At 37.9% G+C, this 17,954-nt stretch overlaps 1 protein-coding gene across 2 annotated transcripts in view; it reads right to left on the bottom strand.

The window, feature by feature from the left end:
* The window catches only part of TRIO (trio Rho guanine nucleotide exchange factor), a 224,951-nt gene that overhangs the window by 138,268 nt on the left and 68,729 nt on the right, over positions 1 to 17,954 (bottom strand). For both annotated transcript variants that reach the window (XR_011902859.1, XM_072329481.1), the window contains exons 5-8: positions 16,870 to 17,382; positions 14,202 to 14,324; positions 4,353 to 4,544; positions 863 to 994 (exon numbers count right to left, since the gene is read on the bottom strand). Coding sequence is in view for 1 of the 2 variants with exons in the window: in XM_072329481.1 (XP_072185582.1) it covers positions 863 to 994; positions 4,353 to 4,544; positions 14,202 to 14,324; positions 16,870 to 17,382 (960 nt within the window). In the remaining variant the exon portion in view is untranslated. The remainder of the gene's footprint in view (positions 1 to 862; positions 995 to 4,352; positions 4,545 to 14,201; positions 14,325 to 16,869; positions 17,383 to 17,954) is intronic.

Raw genomic sequence — 17,954 nt, 5'->3', positions numbered from 1 at the left:
AACATTAATGTCATTTAATGCCAAAATAGTTTAACTCTGTGATGCTAACAACCTTGGAAAAAAAGTAAAAGAAGACCCTCCATCCAAAAAAACCCCAAAGCTGTGATCAGCCAATACCTGTGTGATTTCTCAGTTTAGTTAACTGAAGTACATGAAAGAATTCAAAATTTGAAGGATGGATACTTAAGTCACTATTTTTTAAGCCATCTTTAGAATATGCACTTTCTTATGCTGTATTTACAAATATTAGAAATACTAAGAAGCATCCTCAAAAACATTTTATTGTGCTGAGAATCCAAGATTAGAGCAGCAGCACAGGATGTGCTAATCTTACGAATGCTGAATACATAGGCTTGCTGGTTCATATAAGTGTCTCTGAAGCTGGTACACAACTAAGTATACAACTTCTGGGTTGCTAAATGACATCCTTTGGTAGATGTTTTTGTTAGACAGTTTCAGAGACTGATTTTCAAAACATATTTAAAGCAATCCATACTAGCAGAATACTTTCTTGAAGAACACCCAGTTCATTTCTTTCTAAGTATTTTAAGGACAGTATCATACTGCTATTAAAATGTAGTAATATGTGAATATAACTATACATCCTTAATAACCAACATGGATTGTTTGTACCACGTATGCTCTAATCTTTAAATTTCTTTGAGAAGATTAAGAAGACTTAAAACTCAAGTTTAAATATAAATTATAGCAACAACATCCAGTACACTAAACTAGCAGAACAAAAAGCCTGGCATTTTTCAACTAAAACACTGTGCAACAAGTGTTTGCAGTTTAAAAGCCAATCTTAATATCACATTGTATTATCTAGTCAGCAACTTGAGAAAACAAACAAGATATATACCTCAGAGTAAGCCAAGGTAATATGCTCATATATCCCCTGATGGTGATGTATAGCATCTTCTAAATCTTGCAGTTCTGAGGGAAGCTCCACCTCACCACAGGCTTTACACCACGAATCCACATTGCTCATGTACTGCAACAGAGAAAATACATTCTAGTTAATCTGGAGTTCCTTCAACAGGTAAATATACCTTGGAAATACATGAAAGTATGGGTGTTTTTGTGACAACCACCAAAAAGATTTAACAGTGAAAACTGTTAAATGTATTTTTTTCTGAACTGGCCCAAATGAACATATTAGAGTACAAACAAGTATTCAAGTCTAACTACACGCATGCTTTTAGCTACACGGAACTCTTTCAGCCCTTCACAGACAAGCAGGCTTAATTAGATGTTGGCAGCCTTCATGGCCAATTAAACTGCTGGCAACGCTGACATTTCAAGTTTACTCTTGCTCCTTTTCACAAATTCGCAGCTAAAGAAAAGTTTATTTCACTACACATCTACTATTTCAGATGCATGAAAGGCAACAAAAATCCTGCCTACATTAAGAGGTAAAATTTTCAAGTCAAGACCCTCAGTTCTTTTCTGTCAGCATCCTGTGTAGACAGATATTCATGGTATGTTAATTAAGCCATCATCTCACCTATTTTAAATCTTCGTAGAAAAACAAATTAGTTTGCGTGCTTACTCACATACATAGAATTGATGGTGAACTGTTCACTAAAACACTTCCTAGCCTCTTGTTGGAAAGTCACTGTCAAGGAGGCCAAGCAGTGGTAGAACACAGGAAATTCACACCTTCATCCCCAAAGTACTAAGTTCTCCACACATAAGCACTAAATTCATTTGGCAAGCTATACAGTAGCAAGCATGTAAGGGATTTACAACTCAAGCAGGGGTCTCTTAGGACTAACACTGTGCTTGAGCACACAGCTATGTCAGCAAAGCTGTTCAAGTCAAGTTTTTCAGGGGAAATTGAGGATACTGCGACAGAATCCCTTCTGCAGACAATTTATCTCTGAAGCTTAAGTTATCTTGACAGAAGAGAACCTGTCATCGTAGCTGTATGCACATCTGAAGTTCTGTCAACTTATTTTTGACAGCTAGGGGGCATGAATTTTATACCTTTGTTATGCCAGGAAAGGAAAGAGGAACAAAATAATCTGTTTTTACAGAACTTTTCATAGCTGTTAAATTTAGTATAGCCAAGCACACATGGTATCTGTAAAATAAATTTATCTTCTCTTTGTGTGAAGTTCAAAAATCCCAAAAGTTTTAAGAAGCCAAGACATTTTTCTCATCATATATTTCTCCATTCTGGGATCACATGTAGCCTTTTGAGGAAAAAGTAACCTGGCACTACATTATTGTTTGAGAGCTGGAAGACAGGGTGATAAAATGATTATTTCTTAGATAATTGCTTAATTCTCATTTCTTTGAGGTACAGTGCTAAAAATCACTAACATTAAGCATTAAATGTCAAAAGAAGCTCTCTGTGGGACCACAAAGCTGAGTCTTTTGTTTTAAACAGCATGCACTGACAGCTGGGCACAGTCTATACTTGTGTCCAAGGAGGCAACAATACTTAGACTTGCAAGAGTAAATATGCATTTGAAAAGGATGTGTTACTTCTTTCACTAATTATTTTTCAGTCATTTTTATATCTCTTAAGGGGTTATTCCTTTCATTCCAGACTCACTCTGTCTGTACTGTTAACGCAACTGCTAATACATCATGGCCAGGTAGCTTACAAAGCAACTATATCAATCCATCATAGTTAATCATCAAGTGAAAACTGCAGAAGGAGCAATTAGGAAGACTTAAGTAAATTAATCTCTGCAGATGTTGCAATACTTTCTCTGTTTCCTCTTTTATGTATGCATTTAGAACTGAAGAAGGTAACACCAGCTCCTACCATCACTAGCCAGCATGCACACACACAGTCTACTCTCTAGATTTCTGATGAAAATCAATTGTTTTTATGGAAAAGGACAACACTTCAGTGAGAGTACACCCCCCTCTTCATCCTTCTCCCAGTTACCTATCTTTCTCCCACTCGTAAAGACAACAGTGCATAAACACTAAGCTAAATAACCCGTAACTCAGAAAAGCATCAATGCTGCTTAACTATCAGAATGTTTCTATCGAATGTTTTGTCATGGGTTAACCTACAAAACCATGACATGTTTCAAGCCAGTTGGTATCTTTTACAACAGAAAATCATTTCCTCTTTTTTTTTTTTTTTTTTTTTTTTTTTTTTTAAGTGACTTCTCTTTAAAATCTGCTAAAAATATTTATTATAGTGACACTGGTTCATGTACTTTTGTTAAGCATTCTAAGATTAAACCAATGTCATCACTAACAAGGGGCAATGTATTCGCACTTTATTATGTTCATTTTTCTAATCTCTGGAAAATTATGTAGAATTTCTGTACAGTAGAAAATAGGAAACAAAAACGCCTTAAAGTAAGGTGTGCTGCCTCTTGATTTCTGTAGTTATCAGCTCCCAACTGGTCTGTTCAATTATCCTACAGTTATATCAGACATGATACTTTTTCTTAGAGCCAATTTAGCATGGCAAATGGCAAGAAAATTATTTATGGCAGCTGTGCAGAGTACTAGAGCTTCAGTCAGCCATATCTACCCAAGAACCTCTGCTCTCCAAATTCACCAGAGACGTACACAGCAGACAGTCTATAATATCAATGGATGACTCAACAGCAGATGCACTGCAACTCCTTCAGAGCTGAATTCCCTTGAGGGGAATAACACGCTTTCACCATCAAGACTATTAACTTGGGGATATTTATTCCTATTTCTCCTACATATACCTCCTCTCTTGCAGTTGCACATGGATAATGACTTAATTAAAATAATTGCTATAGACCTACAGCTAAATTTTTTATTTAACTTAGGAGAAATCTCTTACAGGATACTAAGCAAACATTTCCCAACTCCATTTCAAATTCAGAAGACACTTAATTACCTTCTTAACTTTCAAACCAGTTCAGATAGCTTTCTATAAGCAATTACTATGAGTTAAATACCAACAACTCAAGGACTGATTTGTGAATACTTCCTTTAAAGAGGTATAGGGGTAGGGCCAATAGTACAAGTGAATGATTTCTGGATGTAGAAAAGGCATTATATTAATTCTATTTAAAGTTAAATGCTTATCTTTCCTTCTTTCAACTCAAAAGCTTCATACAGCTTAGCTTTTGTCTCTTCTGTTTTAATTCATGTATGTAATTTGGCTAAGATTGACCCTGCACTGGTACAAGCAAGACAGTATGGGGAGAATATAAAGAAAATAAGTTGTCCTACAGAGAACAAATTTTCATTTAAACATCAACTGAGACTGGCAGAAATTCACTCTGACATTCTTGCTTCTTAATCACTCTATTTACTTTCAATTTGGACAAAGTAAAACAGCACAATTCACCATTCCAACGTAGAAACTTCTTTTGATTCCCTCCATGTTCACTAACCTGTTCAGCTTTCTGATGGAAGATGGAGGACATATCCAGTAACGTGCTACGTTCATCCAAGGCTGCAGCAAATGCTTTCCATTCTTGCTCCAACTGACTAGCAATCTGTTTTATTTGCTGTGAAGCATAATGGCCAGATTCAACCAGACGATTTGCTACAGACATGATGCGGTTTATGTTTACATACACATTCTGTAGGGAAGAAGACGGGAAAGATTAACTGAAGTTTGCAGATCACTTATGTGAATACCTATACTTTTATAAAAACTATTCTGTATTACAGTTATGCTTAGTAGGCTGGTTTTGTGTGATATATTTGCGCATGCCTGACTTTGAAATCTAGACGTGTAATGTAGCAGAGGAAGAACTGACCACCTATGTTCAGGTCAAAAAGAAACGTAGCACAGACAAAATAGGAAATAAAAAGTAAAATTAATAGGCATTTGATTGCTGCATTATATGAATAAGTGAAATATCACTCTACAAATCTTTACACCAACTTCTGAAAACATTTCTACTTTTTAAGTAACAAAATACAGAACTCTGTTCTAAGGAGTTAAATAGTTTAGATTTAATTTTCCTGCCACTGTATTGCCTCAGAGCTTAACACTAAAAGATGGACTGAAAAAAAGGCCATAGACCAGTAAGAATCTCTAGCATACTGGAACTACATAATGATGGCTCTTAGTCACTGCAGTTTTCTTTCAATTTAACTCACATATGCATTTTGGCCTAAAGCACCTAAAAGCTGCTCTTGTTTCTGTATGAACAAACTGTTACACAAAGAAAGCAAACAAGTGCTTCCGATTCCTTCAAAGCCAGAAACAAGAATAATTTAACTACCAAAAAGTTTCTGAGTAACTCTTCCAGAGCTATATGTACACAGTTCAGGGTTGAGACTTCTAACCAGGCTGATCATCTAGTTGAACTCCCTGCTCAAAGTAGGGTCAAATCAGAGTAGGTTGCTTTAGACTACATCCAATTCTGGGTGAAGAACTGGTTGGATGGCCGGGCCCAGAGAGTTGTGGTCAATGGAGTGGAATCCAGTTGGCGGCCAGTCACAAGTGGTGTCCCCCAGGGCTCGGTGCTGGGGCCGCTTCTGTTTAACATCTTCATTGATAATCTCCACAGGTGGAAATAACACAGTCCTTCTGGACAACACGTTACAGTGTTTAATAATTCCCAGAGTAAATATTTATATATTATTTTTTATTTTGTGTGTGTGTGTGTGTGTGTGTGTGTGTACTCTGGCTCTTTTTCCTTTACTAGAAGGAAAAAGACTTTACTACTTTTTCCTTCTAGAAGCAAATACCCTGGTGCAATTACTAGTTGTGTAATCATTTGCTGATCTGCAGGATCTGTCTGCTTCTTCTCAAGTCCTACCCTCTAACCAGCAGGACTTAGAGCACCACCTGGCTCCCCCATGACCTTGGCCAATGCTCCAGGTCATCTTAGCAGTATCACTGGTATGCTCAACATGGAAGAACGGCAGGGTAATAGTCTGAGGGCTGGACAAATTTTGGCAGTGTTTCTCCAGCATCCCAAATCCAAGGCCCCCAGTAAGCAGCAAACATCGATAGACAAGGAGTCAGATGACCTCATCTGCAAATCTGTCCCTTCCAGAAGGGAGTTTCCCACTGCTATCACTTACTGCTTCCTTTTGCTGATCCTGTGTGGCTCATGCTCAGCCAAGACAGATGCTTCATTTGACACAGCTCCTGGCTCCTCAACAGTTATGAGGTCAGTGAACCTATTCTACAGCTGTGAATCTTGAGGTGGAGCAGGAACCTTACTCCTCATGCCAGAAGCCATTATCATCCAACCTTTAACATCTTGGGAACCCTCACTTCCTGAACAGGCAGGCACAGACTCTGCCTGACTGTCCCTTCAGTACAATTAGTAGCCTCATATCTTCAAGCTGGAAAAGATCCGGTCAATCTCTTTCTCATTATCTCTGAGGCTGTGGAAGTCTGCTGACCTCTTCCTGCAGCTCCCTTACTTGGCAACAGAGCTCCTTAATAACTGCAAGCTTCCTTTGGGCAAGGTAACCACCTCTGACTGCTCCAGTACTGAGAAGAGGCCCCCGGAACTCCCTGAAGCCCCAGGCCTGCAGAGCTGCATTCCCCTTCTGTCTTTTCCTTCACTATTTGTGCAGTACTTTCTGAAATTCCAGTTCCTAAGAAATGCTGCAGAGCACCCTGGTACCTGTCAGCAGCAGCAGTAGGAGGAACACAGCCTTGCCAGTGGTTAAGGGCTGAAGAACACAGCATAATGAGCCAAGAGAAACAGAACAATGCATGCAGGAGCCACTTACAAAAGCCCCCAGTAAAGGCAACAGATATAACAAGTGACAGAAGAGTAAAACCTGAAATTGATAGAAAACTGTACTGTTTTATTACTGCACATAAATCTGATGAGGAGGTTATGCCAAAGTCTGCTGGTACTCCTACCAGCAAGAGAGGTTGAGGGGAACACTGTTATACAGGCACCCAACACCACACAGAAGCTGCCCCCCAGGTGAAACTGCTATTTGCCAGCATTCAGCTGCTGCTGAGGGCCTTTGACAAGCTGGCTGGAGGGAGTGCTGTGATTCCCCCAGACCTCACAGCACTGACTTGTCTGAGCGATAACTGTCATGGGTCTCTATTAGTTATGTGTGCGTCAACAAGGGAGGACATAAAACTTTCCTGACAGCTCATACCTCACTTGGTTCACTTAAATTGAGCACAGTGGCGCTATGTTGCCTATTTTTCTCTCCTGCACAGTATCTTCTTTTTTGTTACCTCATATGCCTATGCCTTTCTCTTAAGGGATGGGGCATCCACAACCTCCTTGGGCAACCTGTTCCACTGCATCACCAACCTGAGTGAAAACATTCCTCCCAATCTCTAACCTAAACCTGCCCTGTCTCAGTTTAAAAACATTCCCCCTCGTACTGTCACCATCCATCCTTGTAAACAGCCATTCTCCCTCCTGTTTATATGCTCCTTTCTAGTACTGGAAGGCCACAATGATGTCTCCCCAGAGCCTTCTCTTCTCCAAGCTAAACAAGTCCAGTTCCCTCACCCTTTCCTCATAGGAGAGGTGCTCCAGCCCTCTGATCATCTATTAAAGGTTTAAATTTCAGCATTTTAGAATGCAGTGACCCAAAAAGGACAGCTTTAATTAAGGAGGTAAAGAATATCAAACACCAATTCACTACAATTGACCATGTTTAACTGATTGACAAATTTTGTTCCATATTCCAAAGGGACAGGCAGCTCCACCGTCATTACTATAACGACAAATGCAAATTTTGTGCGATGTTTCAGAAGCATCATTCCAAGCAAGCTGGTGCTCACTCCCTTGGTTCCAGGAATGGACTTCTTATTCACTGTATGGATTCACAAACCAGTTTTACTTGAAGAAAGAACAGTGATTAGGATATAATAATTAAATATTTTCTCTTTTCATCTCTTTTACATCATGTGAACCTGCATGAGGCAAATGGAGCCTCTAAGTATGCTCCAGATGTTTAAAAGCTGAAATGCGGAAGTAATATTCTTTTCTTACACATAACTGTTGTAAAAGACAGTAAGAAGAGAACAACTCAACTTGCTGCACTGCAGCATGTATAGAAAATACATTACTGTATATTGTACAATTACTTTCTGTCACAATACCCTTTAGCCAGAAGCTGAAAAGACACCTTACAACACCCAGAAAGTTCCTCATGGCAGAGTTATTCCCTGCAGAGAACATACATATAAAAACAACAACAACAACAAGACAGATTGCTCAGCTTAGCAAAGCAACACGATTAGTGACTTAACACAAGCAGCAGTGCACTATGTCATTCCCTGGTGTGTGCCTGAAAAGAGAGTACACAGGGGAAAACCTGCCAGCTTGTCTGAACTTTTATCATACTTAATAAAAAATATACAGCAGATGCCCTGAAGGCTCTGTTTTATTTCCTGATTTTCCCACACCCATTTACTAAATGTTTACTATAAAATTCCAAGCAAGAGTTTTCTGACACACAGATTATTTAGCACTTGATGTTAAAAAAAAAACAACCACCCCAGTGACATAATCTATAGGCATACTGAATGACACCCCGATAATACACTGTAGTGAGTTATAAACTACTTGCCTGTGATGCAAATATTTTAGCAGTATTCTAGCAATAGAATTTCCAATTTGTTTGCCACCACCAAAGAAGTTACAACTAAGGTAATATACAATATTAATGTATTAATGTATTAACAGCTACTTTAATGATCTAAACAATTTAAAGCATCTCTTATATTATCTCTCTTGTAGCAACAGTAAAGTGGGCTGCAGAACCACCAAAGGTGTCACCTGGTCTCTTCCCCAGAACAGAAATAAAATCAGCAACGTACAAAACAGGAAGGAATTAACCTACCCTTCACCTACACAAATTCTCAGTTAACTAACTATTGCTATCGGTACTGCAATGAGTTAAATATGATTTCACCCTACTCAACTTTTTTCACATTTTTCTTTTCACTCTCCTATACTTTTCATGGTAGAGATGGGAAAACTTGGCACAAGACTCTTTAGTCCAACACCATCACCACCATGTTTTTCTCCCTTCCTTTTCATTTACTTTCACTCTCCCATTGTAAACGCCCGTGCCTTCATCCCACCATTACAGTTGTGACATTTTCACTTTGATGTTCCTCATCATGACATTAAGAACGATGACCTAAACTGAGCCTAGCTCTCTAGAAGGACCAACTTAAAAAATATATATATTGGAATTTCTTTACAAATCTTACATTCAGCATCCACAATAATTATCAAAAGTGAAATAAGCACTGTTCCCTTGCAGTGACACCACTGTTTTTTCAGTTCACAATCTACTGACATGAGCATACTAGTTACTGCATTAGCTTCTCTGCAATTGACAGCTCTTTACATTTTTTTATTTACTTCATCCTTCCTAGATTTTGCACATATAGCTCATTCTATGCCATTTTGTTGATTTCAGAGTGCCTCTCTGAGGCTGGAAATAGTCCAGACTCAGTATGCCTTTTCAGTCCCTTCTCAGGTTGGTGGCCTCCAAGCTTTTGTCCAAGCATTAACTCCTGTAGTACCAGAAATAATACCTTATGGATGTGAACTCAAAACATCCTCCCAGTGTGATCAGTATCCATAATTGTGCATTCCTTGAATGGAGAACTTCAATGACACCACAAATCTATGGTTTTGCTTGAATTGAAATTATTCACAACTACTAACAAGGTCACTGAGTACATAATATCTACTCTTCTGCCCCATTCCAATTCTGAAAGTTTTACCTTTTCTATTAGGGATGTTAGATTGGTTGGACAAGTGATAGGTTTTATTGTTGAAATTTTATCTATGTATTTTTACTGAAAACCTGGCACGAGCAATCTGTTACTTAAAAGATAAAAAACAGGACAGAAGAGCTAGCTTACACTATTTACCATTCTTTTATTTACCAGTCTTTTGTGAAAATCTGCATTTCAAGGTAATCTGAGAAAGAATGCACAATTCACAACCTATGGATTTAGTCTTGTTTCCTGAAGAGTCAGAAAGCTCAAGTGAATATAGAATTCACACCAAGCTTGAGTCTATCTCAAATGACAACTCTGTGTAGTTATAAAATGTATTTGAAAAACAAAAAGAATTCAGAGTGAAAAATGTCCACAGTACAACACAGAAGAAAGAGTCACTCTGTCAGCTAAGCCAATTTTACCTCACCTGACCCTCTTAATGTTTTCCTTTGTACCAGTCCCTGTGGCTGGATTTGAGCAAGCCAAGCCAAGTACGTCATCCCTGCAACTTTTAACTCTCTAATCCCAGTGAGATTCAAGTACTGTGTTCAGACTTCTATTTCAGGTTCTCTAACCTCCCACCAATGTTCATCTCTGGCACTTTCTTTTTTAGTGAAATAAATTGATTGCTATCTTGATAAAAATGGTTTAGTATATGCCAACAGCTTGTTCTGCAAACAGTATGAATCAACTTAGAAACATGCATACGACTGACATAGTAACAGGATTTTTCAGATTATAGCTAATAAACACAGATTCTACTGAGGACACCTATCAGCATCCTGAAACAAGAAGTACTGACAACACACCCTTTAACAGTAGGCAGTCAACTTTCTCTATGGAAAGTTTTTGTTGGTTTTTTTTTTTGTTTGTTTATTTGTTTGACTAAACTTCTTTCCAATCATTTTGACCACATACCTACATAGTAAGGGGCATAGTTGAGCATAGTGAGAAAGCAAGGCCACTTGATCTTGTAAGAAAAGTAGAATAAAATATTGAAATAGATAACATTATCCTACTCCTCACTCATATCTCATGACTGTTTTAGTCTTCCTTAATTCCCAGAGGACTTGAAGAAAGTAGCAGAAAAAAAAAAAGAGTGAACAGACACAGTATCAGCCTCTCTGACTCTTCTATGCGAGACTAATGGTACAATCACAGCCTCTTTATTTTTGCAGTTTAAAAACTAGAGAGATATTTTTTGTATTTACAACTCTTGCAATGTCTTATTTGCATGTTTTTACCTTAAAAGGTACTAAAAACTTGTTTTGAGAAGTGAAGCACTGGTTTAGTCACCCAAAGAGGAACGTGAAGCTAAAACAGAGTATTGCTTAGCTCACATAAATCTCAGGACTTGACAACGGCAGTTTTTAGTTGCTGAGAGCAGGCCTTTTAAATGACAGTGAAAAACCACTCTCATCTTTAGAGGAAAGAATCTCTGAGATACTGTTCTTCCCCACAGCCAGGGAAGATGAGAATTACTTGCCCTGTAAAGAAATGCTCTTGCCACTAATCAGTGCTTGATTTCAGTAATGGCACATTATATAAAACATGTACATTTCAGAGAGCATTTCTAGACACATCAATGTATGTGCGTTAACAAATGGTAACAAAACACATTTCCACCTTTGATGTACATTGCTCCATCTATCCCAATTTTCTCTAGGACAGTTTCACTGCAATGAGAATCAGACTACATATTAAGCTTAAGACCTCCAGGAACTTACTTTTAGTACCTTGAAGGGCAACCACAACAGTATACCACACACTTAATACATAAGATGTCTACTGCTGAAACTGTGGTTCTATTTCCTGCCCCAGTGTATTCTCCACCTTTTTGTTTTACCATATTTGGCTTACACTTTCAACCACTTTGTGCTGTAGTACTGATTCTAAAAATGGCAGAAAGTCATCGTAAGGAAAAAGGAAATAGTCAGTAAATCCTGTTTGCCCTTGATGTACCAAACTCTTGCTGATGACAGGAACTAAGTAGTTTTCACGATGGCTTACAACCAGGTGGTTCATTTCAAACTGGAAGATTGGATTAAATTTTTGGCATCTCATCCAAGCTCAGAAGCAGCTGCAAAACCTGCCCTCCTGTGCCCTTTGGAAAACCAAGCTTCTACTCATGGAGGAAGGGAAGATGGGCAGGCCAGCTATTGATGGAGGGTAGCACCTGCTGCGAGGAGACCATGTGCCCTGTGGCAATCACAATGTGTTAAGAAAAGCAGCTGCAACATCAATTATCAGGGTTAAGCTGTGACTTAGTGCAAGAGGTTGTATTTAGCTGCTTGGGCAGCACTTATCCTTTGAACAGACCTCCCCTGCCTAAAGTGAGCCTAAAGAAACTGCCTGAAAAGCAAGACCTATTAGGGTCCAATTAGGGTCACATGGAAAAGCCTTCAAAATCTCCTGGATATAAGTATTACAATACTTAATTGTCATACCTCCTTCCTTTACACTATGCAACTGAATAAATTTGCATTGCTGTAGATGGTTTAAAAATAAATACCATCTCTGGTGGTAGAATATTCATGTAAGAAATCTTATGTCAACTCTGAAAAAATAGCAACTTGGTAAGCATTTGATCAGGGAGAGGCTGAACATTCTTGGAGGAGTTAAGATTGTCTGACATTTTTTCCAGTAATAAACAAATGAAAAGCAAGGCCTGCTGAATTCCAGTTTTCCTTGTTTTTTCTTGGTGCATCCAGTATAGCTTATACCCTTACTGTACACGTACAATTTTTGTTATCTAACCAAACAGAACTCCAAAAACCTGAATGCTGGTCAAATCAAAACCAGAGACTCATAATTTTCCCATTCTATGGGAAAGGACCATTTCATAGAAGCCACACTACAGAAATGCATTGAAAAAGCACAGCTTTTTTTTTTTTTTTTTTTTGCCCCCCTAGTTTTTGAGTTGTTTTATTTGCCCCAGATTTAAGCTGTTCTTCACATGCTTCAAGAAATCACTGGGCAAAGTGAGAAAAACTCTGTGTAATTAACTTGCTCGATTACAGGCAAAACAGAGAGTAGCATAAAAAGGCTAAGAGTGGGGAGGGATTATGAGACATCCACCGCTGAAGTGTTTCCTGGCAGGGAAGTTAAAAAAAGAAAGAAAAAAAGTAAAGGAGAAGAAAAAAAGCCTCTGATTTTTGAAGGGTCAACAGTAATTAATAGTTGGATAGACTGAATAAATTTGATCTTTAGAGTAATAGACCAAGAAGAGCATGGGAAGCTATCCAGAATTAAAAAGTTCCAAAAGTTATCTCATGTCAATGACACCTATGGTCCTTCTCTAAGTTTACTTCTGCTGTATTTCATGCGCAGAGCAATGAGCAACAAACATTTGTTACTCCATGCAGGAGTAATTCTCTGTGCCCAATGAGGGGACCTGCACCTTCCAGACCTAAAGGTCAAAGTTGCCTCTATGATATTGCATGACATAACTTCATTACAATGTTCCACAATGTTTGCTTTATTCTTAAAAATAAATAAATAAAATCGATGAAATTTTGAAACATTCACAAACATACTTGAGTTGCAGAAGAAACCATATTCCTCCACTCCCATCTGGCAATACCAGACACAAGACCTGCCTTACTATCCCTTCTATAATTTCAGCAAGACAAATTACCTGGTGTACTTTGCCATACTTTCTTTCCACACTTTATAGTCCTGTCCTACAAAAACACCCTCTTGCAAGAGTTGATTGTTCTGACAATACTTTAATTCAATTCCCATTCTTAAACTGCCAAAGATGTTAATTTCTAACAAGCATGGTAGTGTTCTTCTTCCAATCCCTGAAAGCCAGGAACTGGATTTAAGCCCAGACTCCCAAAGTTACTTATACACCTCCAGCCCTCCTTGTGAAAAAGTACCAAAGTATGCTTGAGAACTTATCCCCCATTTCCAGACAGAGCATTCATAAAACTGATAATAAGCATCTTTCACTCACTGCCAATTACAAATTTCATTCTTAATTGTAACCTACTGATGAATCATCTCAAGATCATACTTGACAAGAAAAGTGTTTGTTTTAGCTTCATTCCTCTACATCAGTAATGAAAGGTGTGTGTTCCAATAAAAAAGGAAAACTATTATACTGGGGTCAGTTACTGGTCACTTCTCAGAACGTGTTGTACCTAAGATGCAATCAATTCAGAAGATACTGAGACTTTTTTTCTGTTGTTGGTGGTGGTGGCAGTTTTTGTTTGTTTATAAGTCATATTGTACAGAATTCCCAGAGATGTAATACCATACTCAAGCACATATCCCAGGTTCTCTAAGTTTGAATTCACATATTTCAGAAATTCTAAGGTTGCACCAAATATTACCAATGGTCCAAACAATTTAATTGCCTGATCACAGTACCTCTGTGCTTAGCTGTCCTTTATTTTCTTCTTGTATCATATGATTTCACTGCTCAAATGCAGCTTTGTACTAGTTGTAACAGAAGGGATGATTTGTGTGTATGATTTCTGAGTTCTGCCTTTACAGAGAGCAAATACATGTGCCAGTGCTGTCAAGTAAGGCCTGTTCTTACCATACAATTCATGGCAAAGTGATTGTGCTGTGTCTGAAGTTCCATTGCGTGGGGATGACTGGTTCCTATTTCCGTGTAGCTGTTCAGAAACAGACCTTTGTTGTGTGTGATCCAGTCAAACATCTACAAGAAAATATTACAGAAAAAAATCACTCATTTGTTATGGAACAAATTAAATTATATGCAAGTAACATGAGAAATCTGTGAACAAAGACAACAGAAAGAACCTAAGGCCATTAAAATTCATCCTGATACTCTTTCTCCTGTAAGTTACTGTATATTTTAAACAAATGAGTGCTGAAATCTGACTTCTTGGACCAACAGCTGAGGCTGCTGAACCTTTCATTTAGGTGTTTATCTCAAAATACAATAAAATCAATTTCATTAGTAGGAAATCATAGTAAACATAGACACTTGGAGCATAGCCCCATTACTAAGCTTATACAGGTCTTTAGTGTCAGCGTTTCATAATGTCAGCACTTTAGTAATTTAGAATGAAAATGGCAACTCATGGAAATCAGTTATAAATTTGTTCCTGCTGATCACGTCCTTTAGCAAGTTTGATATTTTTAGTTCATAACTTTATGACAGATTGGAGAATAAATTTTGTACCACATAGAAAAAAAAAAAAAAAAAAAAAAAGAAAAAAAAGAAAGAAAGAAAAAAAACTTGAGCAGTATTACAGATTATCTTTCTTCCAGAAAAAAAAAAAAATAACTAACAAACTTGAAATACATCTCTGTGTAAAGCATCTTAATATTCAAACAAAATTTAGGAAAGGTCTTATCTAGCAATGGCCATCACTGGAAGTTCATAGGTATGTTAGCAATGGCACTGAAAGATGAAGTTTTCACAAACCAAACAGTACAGCAAAAGGTGAGGTTTAATGCACACAGGTCTTCAAATTCTTGCTATATTTCAGCTCATAAGACCTCCCTACCTACTCTCTAGGTTATGAAAGAGAGTGTTCTAAAAGAAATGGAAGCAATGAGTAGTAAGTACTTATTTAAACATCTGTTAAAGTATTCAGAACAGCGTGCAGAGTAATATTATCAATTATCAAAGGCTACAAGTCCGTTGAGACATGAGTCTTAACCAAGAAGTGGGTTATGATACCACAGAAACCATCTTTTGAATCCCGGTCTACTGCTTGATGTGGGAATGAAGTCACAAGCACTCTAGCTGTTGTCAACTTCCTTTTGAGGTGCTTAATATTCCCCTCTATTTTGCAAGATGAATGCATGAATCTAATATAGAATTATTCTTGGAATCAGGAATCTAGAAAACACATATATGAGCTTATATAATCACATGGCAAGACAGAGATCAATTTCCCAGGCTCAAGTATATGACAAGGAGCGTCTTAAAGCCCAAATTAGGTATACAATTTTTAGATAAGTAAATGAAGAATGTTTCTTTCAAAACCAAAATATGTTTTGTTTGTTCCATAAATCACTGAACAGTTGCTAAAATGTACTTGGGTCCTGAAAGAACAATAGTACAGCACTGACTTATTCTTTTCTAGCTTTTTGACTCTAAATTTACTTGACTGGATTTTTTTCTCCACTCCTTACACATGCCTCTACTATTTTCAGCTACATCCATTCAGTAAACACTTGCTTTATTTGGTTCAGAAGCTTCTTTTTTAAACATAGTAGAAAACTACTGTTATGAAAGCCCCTGAGCAGAAACGATCAGGGAACAGGCAAGTACAGGGGAAGAAAACAGAGGAAGACAGAGGCAGAAGTGCTATATCTGCTTGCTCTGTGTTTGCTCTTCCCCAGGCATCTGCTAATCACTACAACTGGAGAGAACACTAGTATAACACAGACCTTTGGTCTCACCCAACAAAGGCATTTTTATGTCAAATATTTCAAGAAATGTGACAAAACTACACTTCCCATTTGATTGCATAGTCTATTATTTCTTCACCCACAGAAAACCTTCCTATCTTTCCTCAAAGCTATTTGTTCCACAGTAACAAGTTAACAAACAATCACAAAACCATTCCTCATGAAAACAGATCTTATTTGAGCTCATCTAACGGTGCACTGCCTGCTATAGTGGTTCTTCAAGTTCCATGACGATCATGGACTTTATCATTCAATACGACTGGTTAACTCAAAGCACTCTGAAATCAGTCAGTCCTCTGTCAATGACATATGCATTGTCAAAAAAGATACAGTAGTTTTTAGCCTGGGATCTTAAATCTGGAATCAATAAAGCAGTTTTCCACATCAGTCTCTTCAGACTTTGTTGACTACCTGTCATTCAAATCCCAAGGGTCACTCAAAAAGAGACTAATATAATCCTTAATCATCATAAAGTATGAAGCATTCATCTTCATTTTATACCTGCAAAAGCATCTGTCTGGAGAAAAAAGGTACCAAAGCAAAAACTTTAAGTCATCATCACTTAAATTTACCTTCAGTGAGTCACCTATGTTCTTTACAGCTTAGAATTACTACTCCATCCCCTCTACTTTGGGAGACTAAGATTCACTATCAATAAAAAAAAATAAATCCTGCCTTATTTCTTATTAAGGGACTACTAAATAACTCTAAAGACAAAAAATACTACTTGAAATTATCCTTGTTACTCAAGTCAGTCAATCACTGTTTCTTTCTAATGACAGTGCCCACTTACCTTCCCCTCCCCAGCCTCTTACCTTTTCAGCATCCTGCTCAAACAGCCTGAGCTGAAAGCATTGGTCCAATTTCAATTTCCGCACATGCCACATCTGATGCAGATGCTGCCGTGTTGAGTGCAGCCTGTCCAGCATGGTGGATACTTTGGGTAAAAGGTTCTGTAAGTCTGCATTCCCTGACCCAGAGTTCTTTTTGGGAAAGCTGTCACTGCTCTGTATTCGCTGGAGCAACTTCTGTCCTTCCACATCAAGGTCCTCAATAGGAGCCTTAATGACTTTCTTTTTTAATTGTGAATGTTCCTCTATCATATTGCGAGCACCTTCCAAGTCCTGAGGCATTTCCTTTTTTGACAATATATCTTGCAGTTCCTCCAGTCTGGACAGCATATGGGTTGCATTGCTAATATAGTCCTCAAAGGCAACTCTGATTTCTATCCACTCCTCATGGTTGTACTCCAAACAGCCATCAAATTCTGGGGTTAGCTGAGAAGGGTCAACTACTTTGGTAAGGCCTTCCAGAGACACCATATTTGTCTAAAAGGAAATAAAGAAAAAAATTTAAAAATGCTGTTACTGAAAAGAATTTATCTTTCAAGTTTTTGGTTTTCTCTGTTTATAAGTTGATCGTTTTACTCTGAAGTCCACATGAATTCTTTTATAGACTTCTTCACCAATGTCAATTGTGATCAGCCTCCCGTCTTGCCAGTATTGTCCCCCAGTGAGAGAAATGTTGTTTCTTTATCTCACCACATTGAAGAAACCACTCTTCTGGCTACTACTCTGATTAACTTTTGACTCGCATATTGTAAATCAGCAGCAGGACAATGGCAGGGTTCATTTACTTGGCTGATTTCCTCCATACAGAATGTTCATGATAGAACAATTACCATAATGCAGACAAAATACATATGAAAACTAATGATTTCCCTTTGAGGATAAAACCCAAAGTCCATCTATTTTCACGCTCAAAGACAGTACATATGATGATGTGCACATCTCGTTTATGTATATAAAAGAAACTACATTCCCTCTAGAACTACTGGCCTCATCTATATCTCTTCTCATCCAGAACATTATTTACCTGAGAATGCTTAAGATGTCAATCG

Source organism: Excalfactoria chinensis, chromosome 2 (genome assembly GCF_039878825.1).
Source record: "Excalfactoria chinensis isolate bCotChi1 chromosome 2, bCotChi1.hap2, whole genome shotgun sequence".
Classification (NCBI taxonomy): Eukaryota; Metazoa; Chordata; class Aves; order Galliformes; family Phasianidae; genus Excalfactoria; species Excalfactoria chinensis.
Note: the sequence above shows the minus strand (reverse complement) of the source record. Positions and strands in the feature narration are given on the sequence as shown.